This window comes from Poecilia reticulata, chromosome 6 (genome assembly GCF_904066995.2).
Source record: "Poecilia reticulata chromosome 6, P_reticulata-male-v2, whole genome shotgun sequence".
NCBI lineage: Eukaryota > Metazoa > Chordata > Actinopteri > Cyprinodontiformes > Poeciliidae > Poecilia > Poecilia reticulata.
Window position 1 is genome coordinate 21,379,238 of NC_088835.1, and position 15,176 is coordinate 21,394,413.

Consider the following 15,176-nt stretch of genomic DNA (forward strand, 5'->3'; position numbering starts at 1 on the left):
TGTATATATGTGTATATATACATGTGTATATGTATATATACACACACACACACACATATATATATATATATATATATATATATATATATATATATATATATATATATATATATATATATATATATATATATATATATAAATTGCAAACTCGATGGGGCTGTGGAAAACCACCCTTGAAGCCAACTGCAAACCACTTGCACAAGTGTCCATCAAATGTGGCATATACCAAGGAGATGCTCTGTCCCCACTGCTGTTCTGCATAGGCCTGAACCCTCTCAGCCAAATCATCAACAAGACTGGCTACGGATACCGACTCAAGAATGGGGCCACGATCAGTCACCTCCTCTACATGGATGACATCAAGCTGTACGCCAAGAGCGAGCGAGACATCGACTCACTGATCCACACCACCAGGATCTACAGCACTGACATTGGGATGTCATTCGGACTAGAGAAGTGTGGTCGGATGGTTACAAAGAGAGGGAAGGTCGCCCACACAGAAGGGGTCTCACTCCCAGAAGGAACAATAGCAGACATAGAGCACAGCTACAAGTACCTGGGAATACCACAAGCAAATGGCAACCTCAATGAGGTCACAAGGAAAGGAGCCACAGCCAAATACCTCCAACGAATAAGACAAGTCCTGAGAAGCCAGCTCAATGGCAAGAACAAGATCCGTGCAATAAACAGCTATGCCTTACCAGTAATCAGATACCCTGCCGGAATAATTAGCTGGCCAATGGAAGAGATGAAGGCCACGGATGTTAAGACTAGGAAGCTACTAACCATGCATGGAGGATTCCACCCCAAATCCAGCACCCTGAGACTGTACACGAGCCGTAAGGAAGGAGGCAGAGGACTAGTGAGTGTGAGAGCCACTGTCCAGGATGAAACATCCAAGATCCATAAATACATCAAGGACAAAGCCTCAACGGACGATGTGCTCAGCGAATGTCTCAGGCAATGGGGAACAGAAGACAAGGTGCTGGAAGTACCATCATGGGAGGACAAGTCCCTACATGGGATGTACCACCGACAAATAACTGAAGTGGCTGATGTCAGGAAAACCTACCAATGGCTGGAGAAAGCTGGACTCAAGGACAGCACAGAGGCTCTCATCCTGGCCGCCCAGGAACAGGCCCTAAACACCAGAGCAATAGAGGCTCAGATCTACCACACCAGAGAAGACCCAAGGTGTAGGTTGTGCAAGGAGGCCCCTGAGACAGTCCAGCACATAATAGCAGGGTGCAAGATGCTGGCAGGGAAATCGTACATGGAACGACATAACCAAGTGGCAGGCATAGTGTACAGGAACATCTGTGCAGAATATGGACTGGAAGCCCCGAGATCAAAGTGGGGAACACCCCCAAAAGTGGTGGAGAATGACCGAGCTAAGATCCTGTGGGACTTCCAGATCCAGACAGACAAGATGGTAATGGCGAACCAACCGGACATTGTGGTGGTGGATAAAGAACAGAGGAAAGCCGTTGTGGTGGATGTAGCAATACCAAGTGATTACAACATCAGGAAAAAGGAGCATGAGAAATTGGAGAAGTACCAGGGCCTCAGGGAGGAACTGGAAAAGACCTGGAAGGTGAAGACCACAGTGGTGCCTGTGGTAATCGGGGCCCTCGGGGCAGTCACCCCCAAACTGGAGCAGTGGCTACAACAGATCCCAGGAACAACATCAGACATCTCAGTCCAGAAATGTGCAGTTCTAGGCACAGCCAAGATACTGCGCAGAACCCTCAAGCTCCCAGGCCTCTGGTAGAGGACCCGAGCTCAGAGGATGAAACAGACCACCCGAGGAGGGTGAGAAGGGAATTTTTTTTTTAATAAAGAGGATGCATGAAATGAAAAGTGTTATTTGGGCTCATTAACGGAGACATAACCACTATCAAGTTCTTTATTACACAGATTTACTTTAAAAAAACAAACAAAAAAACAGCTTAAATTTTCTATAGAACCACACCACAAAGTTATATTTATCAGATAATGCAAAGCAAATGCCAATTTATAATCTGAATACAACATCTAATATATATATATATATATATATATATATATATATATATATATATATATATATATATATATATATATATATATATATATATATATATGATATGATATGCAGAAAAAATGCACAACTAATCTGGAAGCCCAAGTAAAACTGACAGGGGTTCACATAGCTGGTTTTAATAAACTACACAACTAAAGTGCACACAAAACTACTGGAAGACTCACATCAGTAATTCTATCAAAACTGCGACACAAGCCAGTCGGCTATCATAAAAAAGTTAAACAAAATAAAAGAAAAATGGCTGTTTTTTTTCATGATTGGCCAGTTTTACAATATTAATCCAAATGCACCCCACAAAAAATAATTTTATATTGGTCACACACTTATTCATAATTCTAGTTCCATTGGCAGGAACAGTCAAGAGGTTCCTGGAAGTTGTAGTCCACCATGCTGGCGTTCCGAGAGCAGTACAATGAGACGGTCCGTGTTTGTAGTCCACTCTCACGGCAGCACTTACAGAACCTTGCGTGGCTGTTGATGTTAAAGTTGAATATGGTGGCAGATGGACATTTTCCATCACATGAATACACTGTAACCTGGAAGGAAAGGAACAAAACCTGATGAGGACACAAGTGGAAAGTTGGGAACACATAGCTGTTATTTTAAAATATCTTTTCACCAATCACTCCATCTCATTCTATATTTGCATGTTTCATTTAGTGCCTCTTACTGGTGCGTTGCTCCTGCAGTCATCCTTTCTAATGGTGGTCCGAATGGCCACACGCTTACACGTCTTCCCATCCTCTTTACCTGGGTGTTTTGATAAGGAGTTCATATTCGTACATCAAAAAGTGGTCAAAACCAGTAACAGGAAAAAAAACAAAAACTGGATCAAATAACTGCCATAGAAGTGTAGGCATGGACCGGTACCAGTGTCATTGTATACCTTGGATTTCAAAAGTTAGATTTAAAATTGTTAAAATGTCTCCAGTGTATTACCCCTATGATTTTAAATAATTTTATAAGATGCCAAATATAGTCCTGAAGGGAGGAAAGTTTCTTCAGCTTAATGGAGAAAAGGTTAAGTGTACCTATCCCACTTTTGCTGAGACAAATTCAGTTGGAATTATTTCTGGTAATGAAAAACAGACAAGGATGGTGTCCTAACCAAAGTAACACACCTATCATCCTTAAAGGACACTTTGAACTTCTCTTCAATGCACTGTGTATTTTTTGCTTTATAACATAATTCTGACACATGTTGAACAGTTCCAGTACTGGTTTTGTTATAAAAGGAACAGAAATATTAAACAGATATTGAAGATATCTGCATAAGATTGCCAAAACAAGGGTGGACAGAGAGGTGAATGTAGACCCACAGGATAATAATCTACATGGCAATTAACATAGTGAGGAGTCAGTGTTATAGTAAATAATATATGGTATTATAGCAGCTGTAATTTATTGAGGATTTTTGCAAAGACTTGTCAGGTGGTGAGGAGAATATTAAAGGTCACATCTCCCCACCACACAGTCCATATAATGCTTTATTTATAGTTTAGCTTGAAATAATTGACATAAAGCAAATGTTGCACAAGTCCCAATTTTTTTAAATAACACAGATTTTGAAATTGCAAAAATATTTGCCTAAGGTCACAAACAGGGCCGCACAGCAAGGGAACGATGACCCGGTGGTGAACACAGCAGCATAATGGGTTCTTGTTAAAGACAAAATGAGGAGAATTTCAGTCAGAATATGGCCAGGATTTAAACAGAGGTAGACAGATGAGCATCAATACTGCTGTCAGGACACTTTAAAGGTGTGTAGTGGTACATGTATGGACCACAACAACAAGAAGACTGGACTGACTCCTGTAAACGTTTAATCTTGATAACTATGTGAAACATTCAAGTGTTTTGTTTTTTTTGTGATAGCTCTAAGGTTTAGAGCTGCATTTTAATTTGAAGATATTTCTTTTCCATGTAATCAAATGAATTCACTCAGAACAGTGATGACATTTATCACAAGCTCCTAAACGCTGCCCTTCAAGAGAAGAAGTTTATCAAGAAAGGGCAGAGAATGACTATTCTTCACTTTACTGAAAAATAAAACTAAATGACAAAATTGTGAAGTCATTTACCAGAGGTTTTCTTGCAGAGAAGGTGCATTTAGTGACGTGCAGCTAATGGGACAGAACAATCCACCCACTGTTTGTCCTGAACTTGTGGCTTTGTGTCAACTCAACCTATGGGGCTTAATGTGACTCACTTGTGAGGATAACTTGGTTGCAATCATAAATATGCTGTCAGTAGGTGCATCTGTACAAAATCGATTTGTAGTGCCTCTTAGCAGCTAAAGCTAGAACTGGTGCTGGAAGCATTACGAGACATGACGATTAAATTTAATGCATTTTTATTCTGTACTTTTTTCAACTGTATGTTTTAAATGTAAATTAACAAATAATGAACAGCAGAGGATCAATTACTGTATAATAATCTGCTACATGATTTTGACATTCATTGGCATAATTGTTGCTTTTCTGGCTTACATGAAAATAATTCGACTCGGACTTCTCAGGAGTCACAGATCAGTGACATGGATGCATCCCTTCTCTAACACTCCAATACTTTTTTAAGTACCGTGATGCATGAGGTTATCATAAAGCATGCTTTCAATGTCACACCAGCCCATGCCTACAAACATATAATTTTTCTAATAAATTGATAAATAAATAAATACTCTCTTCCAAGAAATTGACATTCCTTGTAACTTTTTGTGCCAACATCGTGGCTCCTTCCTACAGAGAAGGGCTTTTTGTTGCCCAGCAGTAGGCGCTCGTTTTGACTGTCACTTGGCTGGTGGGGAGGCAACATTTTCTTCCACAAATAACCACAGAATTGCTTTTGACTAATCTTCTAAAACAATCATAGATAGCTAAATTATGTTATTATTTATGCAAAACTAGAACTTTTAATTACTACTGAAAAATGTTAGCAGTTTAAGATAAATAAATAGGAAGATAAATAAAACTAAACACACACATTTACAAAACAATTAAAAAATAAATGTCAAAAAGTAACTAAGTGGAGTAGTGCAAAGTAGTGGTACCTGTATCACAGTTAGTACTACCAGTGGGTGTTATGGGGTTAACGGTAAACGGTAAAACACCCAGTCCAGAACCTGGGAGCATCGTCGGGACCGCAGCCGTCCGGTTCAAATGGCGTCAGGAGAACACAAGTTATGACTTATTCAAAAAAAGGCAGTTGCATGTCACACACAAACACACTGTGGAGCAAATCAGTCACCGCATGCACAAAAATGTTTTCCTTTTCGGGGAGTAACTTCAGGCAGCCAGCCAAGTAACACAGTCGCACAGTAACACTTAATGAACTACGAAGCTCCGCAGGGCAAACCCTAACCCTCGCACCATCGCACATCCTCATTGGGAAAAAAAAAACACTCACCGTTGAGCAGCCCAAAACACAAAACTGCAAGGACACAGCAAAAGAAGGCAAGCAGCTGAAAGTGCAATGCTGAACAAAAAAAGAAAGAAAAACTGACACCACTTTTATTTAAGATTAAATCCACAAAGATAGAACATGTTCTCGTTCGCAAAACATTTCGCGAGGCAGAGTTTATTTTCAGACAGATTTATCAGCATTATTCTAACATTTTCACCCAATTTGTCGTTTTTTTGTTGTTTTTTTATCCTGAGCCGTGTTATCGCTTTAAAATATGAGCAGAAGTTTGTGAGGACACCTGAGGAAGCCAAGGGGACTTTGAAATGTAGGCTGGCAGGCTTTATCTCCACCCTCTACAAACCGCCAAACCGCCCAACCATTCAGCCAATAAGCCCATCCACTGCCAGGCAACAAAGCACTCACCCCTCTAATCAGCTGCACAAAGCATTACCAGCAGCCCCAAATAAATATGGAGACTCACATGTTTTGCAGCAGCCGTCTACATAGCTCTGAACTACACCTCCGCTCTGCAGGAAGAGAGGAGAATAAAAAAAATAAAAAATCTTAGTTAGAGTTATAATAAAATCTTATTCAAAGAAAGCTACAGCTACAGACACTTTTATTGGTACCTCTGGTAAAGATGTGTAAAAGTTCTCAAATATACTAATACTAATCTTTTTTTATTTTTAAATTTTATATAGAATAATGTCATTCTGAAACCTTGTTCGTAGAGCTCACTTTTACCAACAGCACGTGTCTCAGTCTTCACCTATAACATTGTCTGAGGTTGGGGGGATAAAGAAGAGGGATCTTTGGTTATTTCTGCTTCCATAATCTCTGTAGATCATTCTGATTATCGCTCGCTTTTCATGCACACGCATCTCGCCCACTAGGGTTTCATTGGATTTAGAACACGGATACTAATATGGCCATACAAGAAGGGATTTGTGATTTTGACACAGATGAACCAATTCTGTGCTGACCACATATTTGATCGTCAAAGCAGCGGTTGAAATTTATGCTAGAGAGCAGGAAGTTTTTCATTTAAAATGTCCTGGTATTTCAAAGTGAGGAAAAACAGGCCCACAGCAACACACACCCTCAACAGTTTAAGGAGACAAGCTACTTTGTTGTATTAGGATTCAGCATAACAGTTATTAAAAACTCAGAGATCATACAGACGCATGATACATTTATCAGTTTTAGATGATTTGATCCTGACAAACACATTCGTGGAACAGTAAATTAATAAGATATTCATTGGGATAAGAAGAATATTATCCAACCAACTCACTCCTGTGGGAACTATATATATATATATATATATATATATATATATATATATATATATATATATATATATATATATATATATATATATATATATATATAAATAAATAATTTCCTGACTTTTGAAGTTTGAAACACAAGTGATTACTTATCTCTCTAATTTTGAAGTGTCTAAAGGCAATTCTGTAAAATCTTAATTATACCACAGGGAGGTAGGAAGTCATGGATTACTAATCAGAAGGACGATTAGGGGGTGCCAATAATTAGAGCATCTGTGATTTTTCTAAATGTAATAATTTCCCAACTGAATATTTTTTTTCTGAATGAGATTGTGCCACTGCAATAAAACTCAAGTTTGTTTAAAGATTTGCAACATCTTTACCAGGGGTGAAAATAAAGTAGATCGTCCCTGAATCTAATACCAAACAATGACACGCAATTTTAAAGAAACATCCAACAACATGTATGAGTAGATTTAGAGGCTCTGACCTGAGTACATTCTGAATCATTAAAAGGTGGGCAGATGACACCAGATGCAAGTATCACCGCTCCGACTGCTGTCTCCACGCAATCATAACGCGTGCAGTTTTCCACCCAGGAACTCCCTGCCTGCACACAAACACAATGGCAAACTTTAAATGACCCTGCGATGATAGAGTGGTTAGCACGTGCAGCTTGGCTTGCTCTTACAGTGAAAAATTCTGCTGTCCCATTTTCGTTGGTGAAAGTACAAGAGATGTTTTTACAGGAGCCACAGCACACTTGAGGGTCTGTAGAAGGGACGTATGCCTGGTGCTAAGACCAGGAAGTGAATCAAAAAATAAACAGGAGTTTTAGCCCAGCTGAGATGAAAATCACAGAATTGCTGTTAGCATTGATATGATCCATCATATTTTGTGCAGCCCCACACATACCGATCCACACTTTTGGGAACAGTTAACAGAGGTGATTTCCATCGCATAGAAGCCAGTCTGTGGGTCTTTGTAAGGAAGACACTGGACAGTGTAGCACAGCTCGCCTTCAAAATACTGGACCAGGGACTGGCCTGGACCCAGAACTGTCACTCCTTGGAAAAGACACACCTCAGCCTTCTCTATAATTCAACACAAATAAACATGCAATACATGAGCATAAAGAACATGATAAAAGTCTGCTTTTTTTGGTACCTTGAATCTTTTGACCCTTTCAGCAGAGGTTATGCTTACGACATGCATGCTGAGGACAGCCACAGTTGGTGCTGCTGTCAGGAACTTCAACCTGCACCTCCCCCTGAGTAAAGAACAAAGTGCTTACTTAACTGAATTTGCTTGCTTTCTGGCGAAGAGCGACTTCTGATACAGCGCTTTGCTTACTTACCAGCTGACACATGGGGAGAGCTCGGTCTTCACATTGACATTCTGTGCATAAGGGAAACAAAGTTAAAGAGAGCAGTCGTGTGAAACTTCATAAATACGTGACGAGCATAGCAACTCTTCAGACAACTGCGCGCATCAGCCGAGTAGCAAATAAAGTGCATATGTTGCCGTCCATTTACCACAGTGATGCTGGGGACAGCAGTCACCGGGTGCAGCAGTTTCCACCAAAGAGAGACCAGGTGCACAGCTCAGAGATGATTTAGGGCATTGATTAACATCACACACTGCGGAAAAACGGGAGTAAACGTATTAAAAGCACAGACACAAATGCACACTGATGCACATGCCAAAACGCTTACCGCAGTGGTACTGGGGACAGCAGCTGTTGGTGGTATTTGGATCAACAGCCAGAATTTCTCCGTGAGAGCAACTTGGAATGGGTTCAATGCACGACTCGCACACTACTCGGACAGAAAATGGACAATTACATGACTAATTTATAGAAGGATAATGACATAAGTCAAATCTGACAAGCAATTACAACTTACCACAAAGGTAAGAGTAGCAGCAGGATTTTTGACCCCTGACCTCAACAAGGAACTGATCTTCTCTACAGTCGGGTGCAAAGACAGGAGGGCACGCCATAGGGTCACACTCTGAGGAAGATAAGGTAGAGATGGAGAAGGTTGAACAAGTACGCGTTTCATTTGATGAATTTTTTGCCAGTCTTGCTACCGATAGCTTTTAAATGTCTCTGTTTTTTTCCTGCCCACAGACAGCATGTCTGCCCAGGTGATTCTGTGTTTCGCTGTCACTTTTCTGGAAGAGGTCGCAGACAAAGCTGTTCCAGGCATTAACTTGATTGTTTTAATTTGTGTTTCTCCTTGATCCAGTGATTCAGAGTTTAATGGTGTCTATTTTCTCTTTTTTACCTATAGAAAGTAGACTTGCTTTTGACCTTCAATGTTTACCATATTCTTCTTAAAGGACAAAGCCAATGAAGTAGCTTTTGCTTCCTTCAGATCTGTGTATTGACTTTCTACAGAAAGTGAATCTAGCTCATTCCTTCATGGTTTGGCTTTGTCTCATTCAAGCCATGAAAAGAGCAACTACTTCTAATAATTATGTATTCTTTGATTTTCTTTCCTATGGAAAAAACACTTGTTTCAGTGTTTCTTTCTGGACAAAGGAGTCGTGGTTTCAACTAACTGAGTGCCCTTTGTTGTTTTATTTCCAATACAGAGTATCCCTGGTTTGGTGCTTAAGTTCTATCTTTTCTGGATAAAAGCAATTAGCCAAGATTTTGCTGAAATTAGTCATTTGAGTACCGTTAAATTTTCTCACTTGTGGCTTAGTGTTTTCCTGTTTATTTGTGTTACTTTCCTTGGCTTCCTTCGCTTAACAGTTGTTGCTCTCTAAAAAATACTAATGGAACAGTGTTTGTTTATTTTAGTGTTTGCTTTCAGTTCGTTTAACCCCTTGTAATAGAACACTACCCACAGAATATGGTTCTGCTTCTGGCTCTTGCTGTTAAAAGGAAGTGATTTTGTTACTGTAAGTAATTTGATCTGAATCAGACCAAACCAATTTAATTTGACTTGAACTGAACTCTGCATAGCTGGATATGAATTACATCCGTTTCTCATGATATGACATCTGTTATGAAAATCTGAGAAATAAATAAACCGAGACAATTTAATTTTGATTGAAGCAAAATTATTCAAAAGAAGGGAGAATTAAAGTTTGCATATTACCACATCGGTACTCTGGGCAGCAGGATAGTGCGCTGTAACCAATGACCAGCCTGTTTCCATTATCGCAAGGAGGAGCTTCACTGTCACAGATGGTCATGTTGCACTCTGACAGGCAAATAATATAAGAGTTCACTTAAAAATGATCTCTGATAAACAAAGGTACTTCTCTTGTCTTTGATACTGAACTCACCACAGATCTTTTTAGGGCAACAGGACCCTTCCTCCAGTACATCCAGCACATATTCTCCCTCCCTCTCACACAGCGGCGTTGGGACAGCACTGCAGTCTGGCTCGACAGCCACCACAGAGCCGTTCTCCATACATTTGTACAGGCAGCAGCTTCGAGTGGATCCGTTCCACACCTCTCCTGGGGCCCGGGGGTTGCCTTCGTTGTCTGTGCAGACTGAACGAGCCACAATTCATTAAATAGAACGCATCGACTCTGTGGGAATGTATACGTTTGTAAAGCCTGAAAGTAAAGCAGAATCTTGGACAGAGCCATTTTCATCACAAAGGAATGCTTTTACAAGCCTCTTCACACACCACATCGATCTTCGGTGACACAATAGGGAGAGTCGGCTCGATGCAGGATGGTTCCACTGCGACACACGCACTCCTCCCTGATGAAAGAGCAGGTGGTTTCCTCGTAGTAGTCTTTGTTCAGACAAGTGCGGCTGTTGCAGGTGCTAACACAGGGCTGATACTCTTTACCAGGCGGACACCTTAATGCTGCAAGACGACAGGATTGTGAGCAATCAGAGAAACACAAGTGAGCACGTATTTACACATACAGTGCCTTACAAAAGTATTCATACCAATTGGGTTTTTCCACATCCCACAGGTTACTAGCCCCCCTGAGTCAATAGCAGGTTAAGCAACATTTTGCTGCAATAACAACTTAAAGTCTTTTTGTGTATGCATCTACCAGATTTGCACATCTAGTGTGAAACATCTGCCGATTCGGCATTGCAAAATACTCAAAGCTTAATCTGATTGAACAGACGTTTGTGTTGGTTTTGTCGTAAGACCCCAGTTAAACACATTGATGCTTGTGGTTGTTGTGAACAGAGACATTTTCAGTTAAACAGTAAATATAAAGCTAAAGAGGTAGGAACACTTTTGAAAATTACTGTATAAGACTTATTTGCCTGTGTGTTCTTACGACAGAAATTGTGCCGCCTCCAGCTGATGCAGACTTGGTGCGTGTAACAAACTGCCACATAAGCAGCCAGAAAGTCACACTGATGATCCTTGTAATGCAAGTCTCCTGCCCACATGATGTCACAGAACTGTTCTGGAGGCACCTGCAAATTTGTATTAGATTTTGATATGTCAAATTTATAATTTATTCATTTTACTCTCAATTTAAAAAAACAAAAACAAATAATTTTAATTACGTAAAACGTTTGGCAAACTATTTGGACTCAATTGTCATCTGCTTAATTTATAAACCGACTTGTATCCGTTTTGATTCCTCAAATGATGTCAAAGTAAGTCAGCACCTGCTTCAAACACTGTGTGGAGCCTTGATAGTACCTTGCTATGACATGGTGTGAAGGCTCTCTGGGTGAGCATAGACAGACAGGTGGAACAGTCCCCTGTGGTGCAGTTGTCTCCCACCCTGCGTGTGTGTTCGGTCTCATCCGTCAAATGGACTCTCCACGCCTGCAGAAAGAGCATCATGTCTCCCACCTCCCTGACCACCGTGCCGTTCGGGAGTTTCAGGTCATCTTCCGGATTCCCATCACAGCAACCTGGCAGATTGGGCAGACAGCTGTTTTGGTGCTGTTGGTGCAATTCAAGTTTCATTGCTGCTTAGACAGTGAGCAATAGAAAGCTAAAGGTGAGATAATTGCCTGTCTCGAACTGCGTAATGTCTCTAAATGGCTTTTAGAATCTCAAACTGTCACATCCAATAATGGCTCTAGTCAATGTGATCCAGCGTTGCAGACATTAAGCCTTTAGGCGCTGAAAAAACAGCACTTAGATAAATGAGGTTGGTGTTGATGAGCGTGGTGTGTGTGCATGGACTCACCACACAGGCCACGAGTGGGGACGAACGCATGACTAGGAGCGTTGTACTGCAGCACCATAATCCCTGTGCTATGATACCACTGTATGCTGATGCTGCCAGGTGTGTGGATCAGGTACATGCTGCCTGTATCTTCCACATAAAGGGAGTGACGTGAGAATGGGAGCTTAACAGGCCTGTAGTTCACCGTCACCTTCAACCACATGAAAATAAAAATCACTCATTTCTGAAGGAAAGTTACATGTTTGCTCGTGCGTCAGATAAAGTAAAGAGGGGAACCTTGCGATCGAGTCTGTTGACAATGATTCTGTAGTTGGAAGTAGTGATGTTAAGCTTCTTGAAACAAAGACCTGATGTTCCACCAGTAGGACTCTGTGGAGGATGGAAATTATAGATGGCAATAACACTAACAGTGCTTTGCAAAGGTTTCCACACACATATTGAATCTTTTCTCAAATTACATGTTCAGAAAGTTAAATGATTTTTTTTTTTCAGATTTAAATTATATCAACAGAAATGGTATTGGAAATGGAAGAAAATGATAAATGGCTATCAAATATGTTGATGAAAAAACAACAACAACAACAAAAGATATCTAAAATATGTGGCTTGTATTTGTACTCAATCTCCCTCTGGGTAGTCGGGGGCAGGCTCAAGGTAGAATTATCTTTTACTCTAATTACAGCTTTACTTTTGTTGAGGTATGAATTTTTTTAAGTATTGTCACAGAGTTCTCAGTTAGTCTTAAGCCTGGACTTTGACTATGACATTCTAACACATAAATATGTGATTTGATATAAATCGCAGTCTTGAAGCTGTGATAAATGTTAGAATCGTTTTCTTGTTGAAAGGTGAACCTTCATTCCTGCATCTAATATTTTTAGAAGCCTCTAACACATTTTATTTAACTAAATCCATTTTCAATTAGTTCTAACCAACTACCCCACCCCACAGCATGATGCTGGTACCACTATATCTAATTTTGTTTCAAGCCTTCACAGAACAGTTGTATTTAAACTGGAACGACCTCTATTTAACAAACAGGTGGCTACTGAAGATGGTTCTATATAGAAGTAATGGAGTAAAAACAGTTTCATACAAATGCACCCAATGATTTCTCAAAACCCTTTGAAATCCTTTTTGTTTCAAATGAAAAACATGCCATACTTTGTATTGGTGTATCATAAACAATCAAATCAAAGTACACTCTGGTTTGTAGTTGTAATGTGACACACTGTGAAAAGGGTATGAAAACTATTTCATGGCACTTGGAGCCATTTCGGCAGAGAGAAATTAGCTGCTTTTGCCCAGATACAACAGATGCAACTGCTGGCAGATAACGTTGTCCACTCACAGTTCGTCTGATGGAGTTTACGCTCTAAAAGCAAAACAAAGGATAAACCTGAGACAAATTCTTAAGATTTTATTTCTTTCTCTTTCTCAGATGTTTTGATGCTTTACCTGGCTGGTAGGACATTTCTCCACTGTGCCAATAATTGTCTCTCTCGGCAGGTTAACCAAAATGTAAGAACCGTTGTCATACAAGGCCACATTGTTACCATCAAATGTGATCACACGTAGATCTGACATCACAGTGCAGCGACCTGACAGAAGCAAACAGGAGAGCTTTCAGGAAAAAGGCGATTCAATCATTATTCTTCTAAAGTTTACAACAAAACTTACATGGGCACTGCCACAGTGGGCAGCAGGGGTCTGTGTTGATGAGGATAGGCAGGCCCAGCAGACTGCACTGAGGGGGGGCAGTATTGTAGCGACAGTGGAGAGAGGAGTTGTGAAAGAGCAGCTCTCCGTTGAAACAAATTAGCTCGGCACACTCATCAATACGATAGGAGAATGGAGGCTGTGGACACAGTTGACATATTTGGGGTGATTTTTATTTTTTTTACATTAAATGGTTTATTTTTAAGCAGCTATCTTAGTGTCAACATGACATCACACAGGATATTTCTATGTATGCAAGTTCACACTCCATAGTAGCTGACTGTGTTTCTAAAATAAACGATTAAATGATTAAATCATGCCAACAGTCTCAGTCTTTGGCTTTCCTCCAAATATTCTTCCTGGGGATTAATTGTTATCTTTTCACAATGCTAAACCATAAATTGCATTGGTTTAGCATTTTATCTTACTGCCAGATAAAATGCTAAAAGAATAATACATGTAGTTTGTATGATATGCCAGAGGTTGATTTAGTGTTCAAGAGAACACGAAACACTGAGGAGATAACAGTAAGGCTGAATGGAGTTTAGTCCATTCAGCCTTACTTAGTTATAGAAGACACCTATAACATCCATCGGTCCTGAAACAACCTGGATTTGTTGTCAACAAGATTGACTATTTGTCTTTGGGCATAAATTTACCTAGAGAAGTAACACTTACTGTGCATGGACCAGTGGGCCAAGGGATCCCGGTAGACACTTCTTCGGTTTCAGGGCTTGTGATTATCTCTGTGCTGGTAACAGTGGTGGGCTCAGTTGAAGGAAGGGCTGTGGTCGCTTCCACTGGGGTGGAAATCTCTGTGGTGATTGTCGTTTCTGGTTGTGGCGTAGTTGTGGGTGTGGTTTCAGGTACAGTTGTGGTGGGGACAGTTGTGATGACAGTGGTCGTTGGTGGCAGGGTGGTTGGGGACGTCGCAAGAGGTGTAGTTGGTGTGGTAACCTCGGGAGTAGTTGTAGGGACTGTCGTGGGTGAAGTGGAGGGAGTAGTTGAGGTGATCTCTGTGGTTGGAGTGGGGGTCATCACAGTTGTACTGGGGGTGGAGGTCTCAAATAGAGTCGTGGTACCAATGGTCGTAGTAGAAGCAGGAGTCGTTGTTGGAGATGTTGTAAGCAGAGTAGTGACTGGTTTAGTGGTTACTGTTGTCGTGGGAACAGTCGGTGTGGTGGTGGTGGGTGCAGATGTGGTGGGACTAACAGTGGTGGAGGAGATTGTTGTTGCTCTTGTGGTTGTAGTTGGAGTTGGTGGTGGCAGAGTGGTTCTGTTGGACCAAGTCACATATGCAAAAGGTGTTGGAGTCAAGGGGAGCGTAACACCTACAGGAGATAAGTTAGTACACATGAATGCACCATAAAACATAACCTTTTACACGATTTAAAGACAAAATCATGCTTGCACTCACAGTCCTCTGAGTAGACACAGCGTCTTGTGACTTCATCCAGCACCATGTTTTTTGGGCAGCGAGGGAAACAGCCTTCCACCCTATAACACACACAAACCGTTGCATTGCCAGACCTGATCAT

The 15,176-nt window shown here is 40.7% G+C and overlaps 1 protein-coding gene across 2 annotated transcripts in view; it reads right to left on the reverse strand.

Annotated features, from left to right (window-relative positions):
• Positions 1–2,100: 2,100 nt before the first annotated feature.
• The window catches only part of otogl (otogelin-like), a 33,863-nt gene continuing 20,787 nt past the window's right edge, over positions 2,101–15,176 (reverse strand). The window contains exons 35-58 of one of the 2 annotated variants that reach the window (XM_008412404.3): positions 15,056–15,135; positions 14,317–14,969; positions 13,600–13,777; positions 13,378–13,520; positions 13,271–13,294; positions 12,196–12,288; positions 11,920–12,109; positions 11,421–11,638; positions 11,047–11,188; positions 10,428–10,613; positions 10,075–10,287; positions 9,885–9,989; positions 8,679–8,786; positions 8,490–8,591; positions 8,310–8,414; positions 8,132–8,172; positions 7,981–8,044; positions 7,690–7,868; positions 7,466–7,570; positions 7,265–7,384; positions 5,967–6,012; positions 5,133–5,204; positions 2,754–2,833; positions 2,101–2,619 (exon numbers count right to left, since the gene is read on the reverse strand). In XM_008412404.3, the coding sequence (XP_008410626.2) occupies positions 2,419–2,619; positions 2,754–2,833; positions 5,133–5,204; positions 5,967–6,012; positions 7,265–7,384; positions 7,466–7,570; positions 7,690–7,868; positions 7,981–8,044; positions 8,132–8,172; positions 8,310–8,414; positions 8,490–8,591; positions 8,679–8,786; positions 9,885–9,989; positions 10,075–10,287; positions 10,428–10,613; positions 11,047–11,188; positions 11,421–11,638; positions 11,920–12,109; positions 12,196–12,288; positions 13,271–13,294; positions 13,378–13,520; positions 13,600–13,777; positions 14,317–14,969; positions 15,056–15,135 (3,448 nt within the window). In that variant the 3' untranslated portion in view covers positions 2,101–2,418. The remainder of the gene's footprint in view (positions 2,620–2,753; positions 2,834–5,132; positions 5,205–5,966; positions 6,013–7,264; positions 7,385–7,465; positions 7,571–7,689; positions 7,869–7,980; positions 8,045–8,131; positions 8,173–8,309; positions 8,415–8,489; positions 8,592–8,678; positions 8,787–9,884; positions 9,990–10,074; positions 10,288–10,427; positions 10,614–11,046; positions 11,189–11,420; positions 11,639–11,919; positions 12,110–12,195; positions 12,289–13,270; positions 13,295–13,377; positions 13,521–13,599; positions 13,778–14,316; positions 14,970–15,055; positions 15,136–15,176) is intronic. The other variant, XM_008412406.3, reaches the window with a different exon arrangement.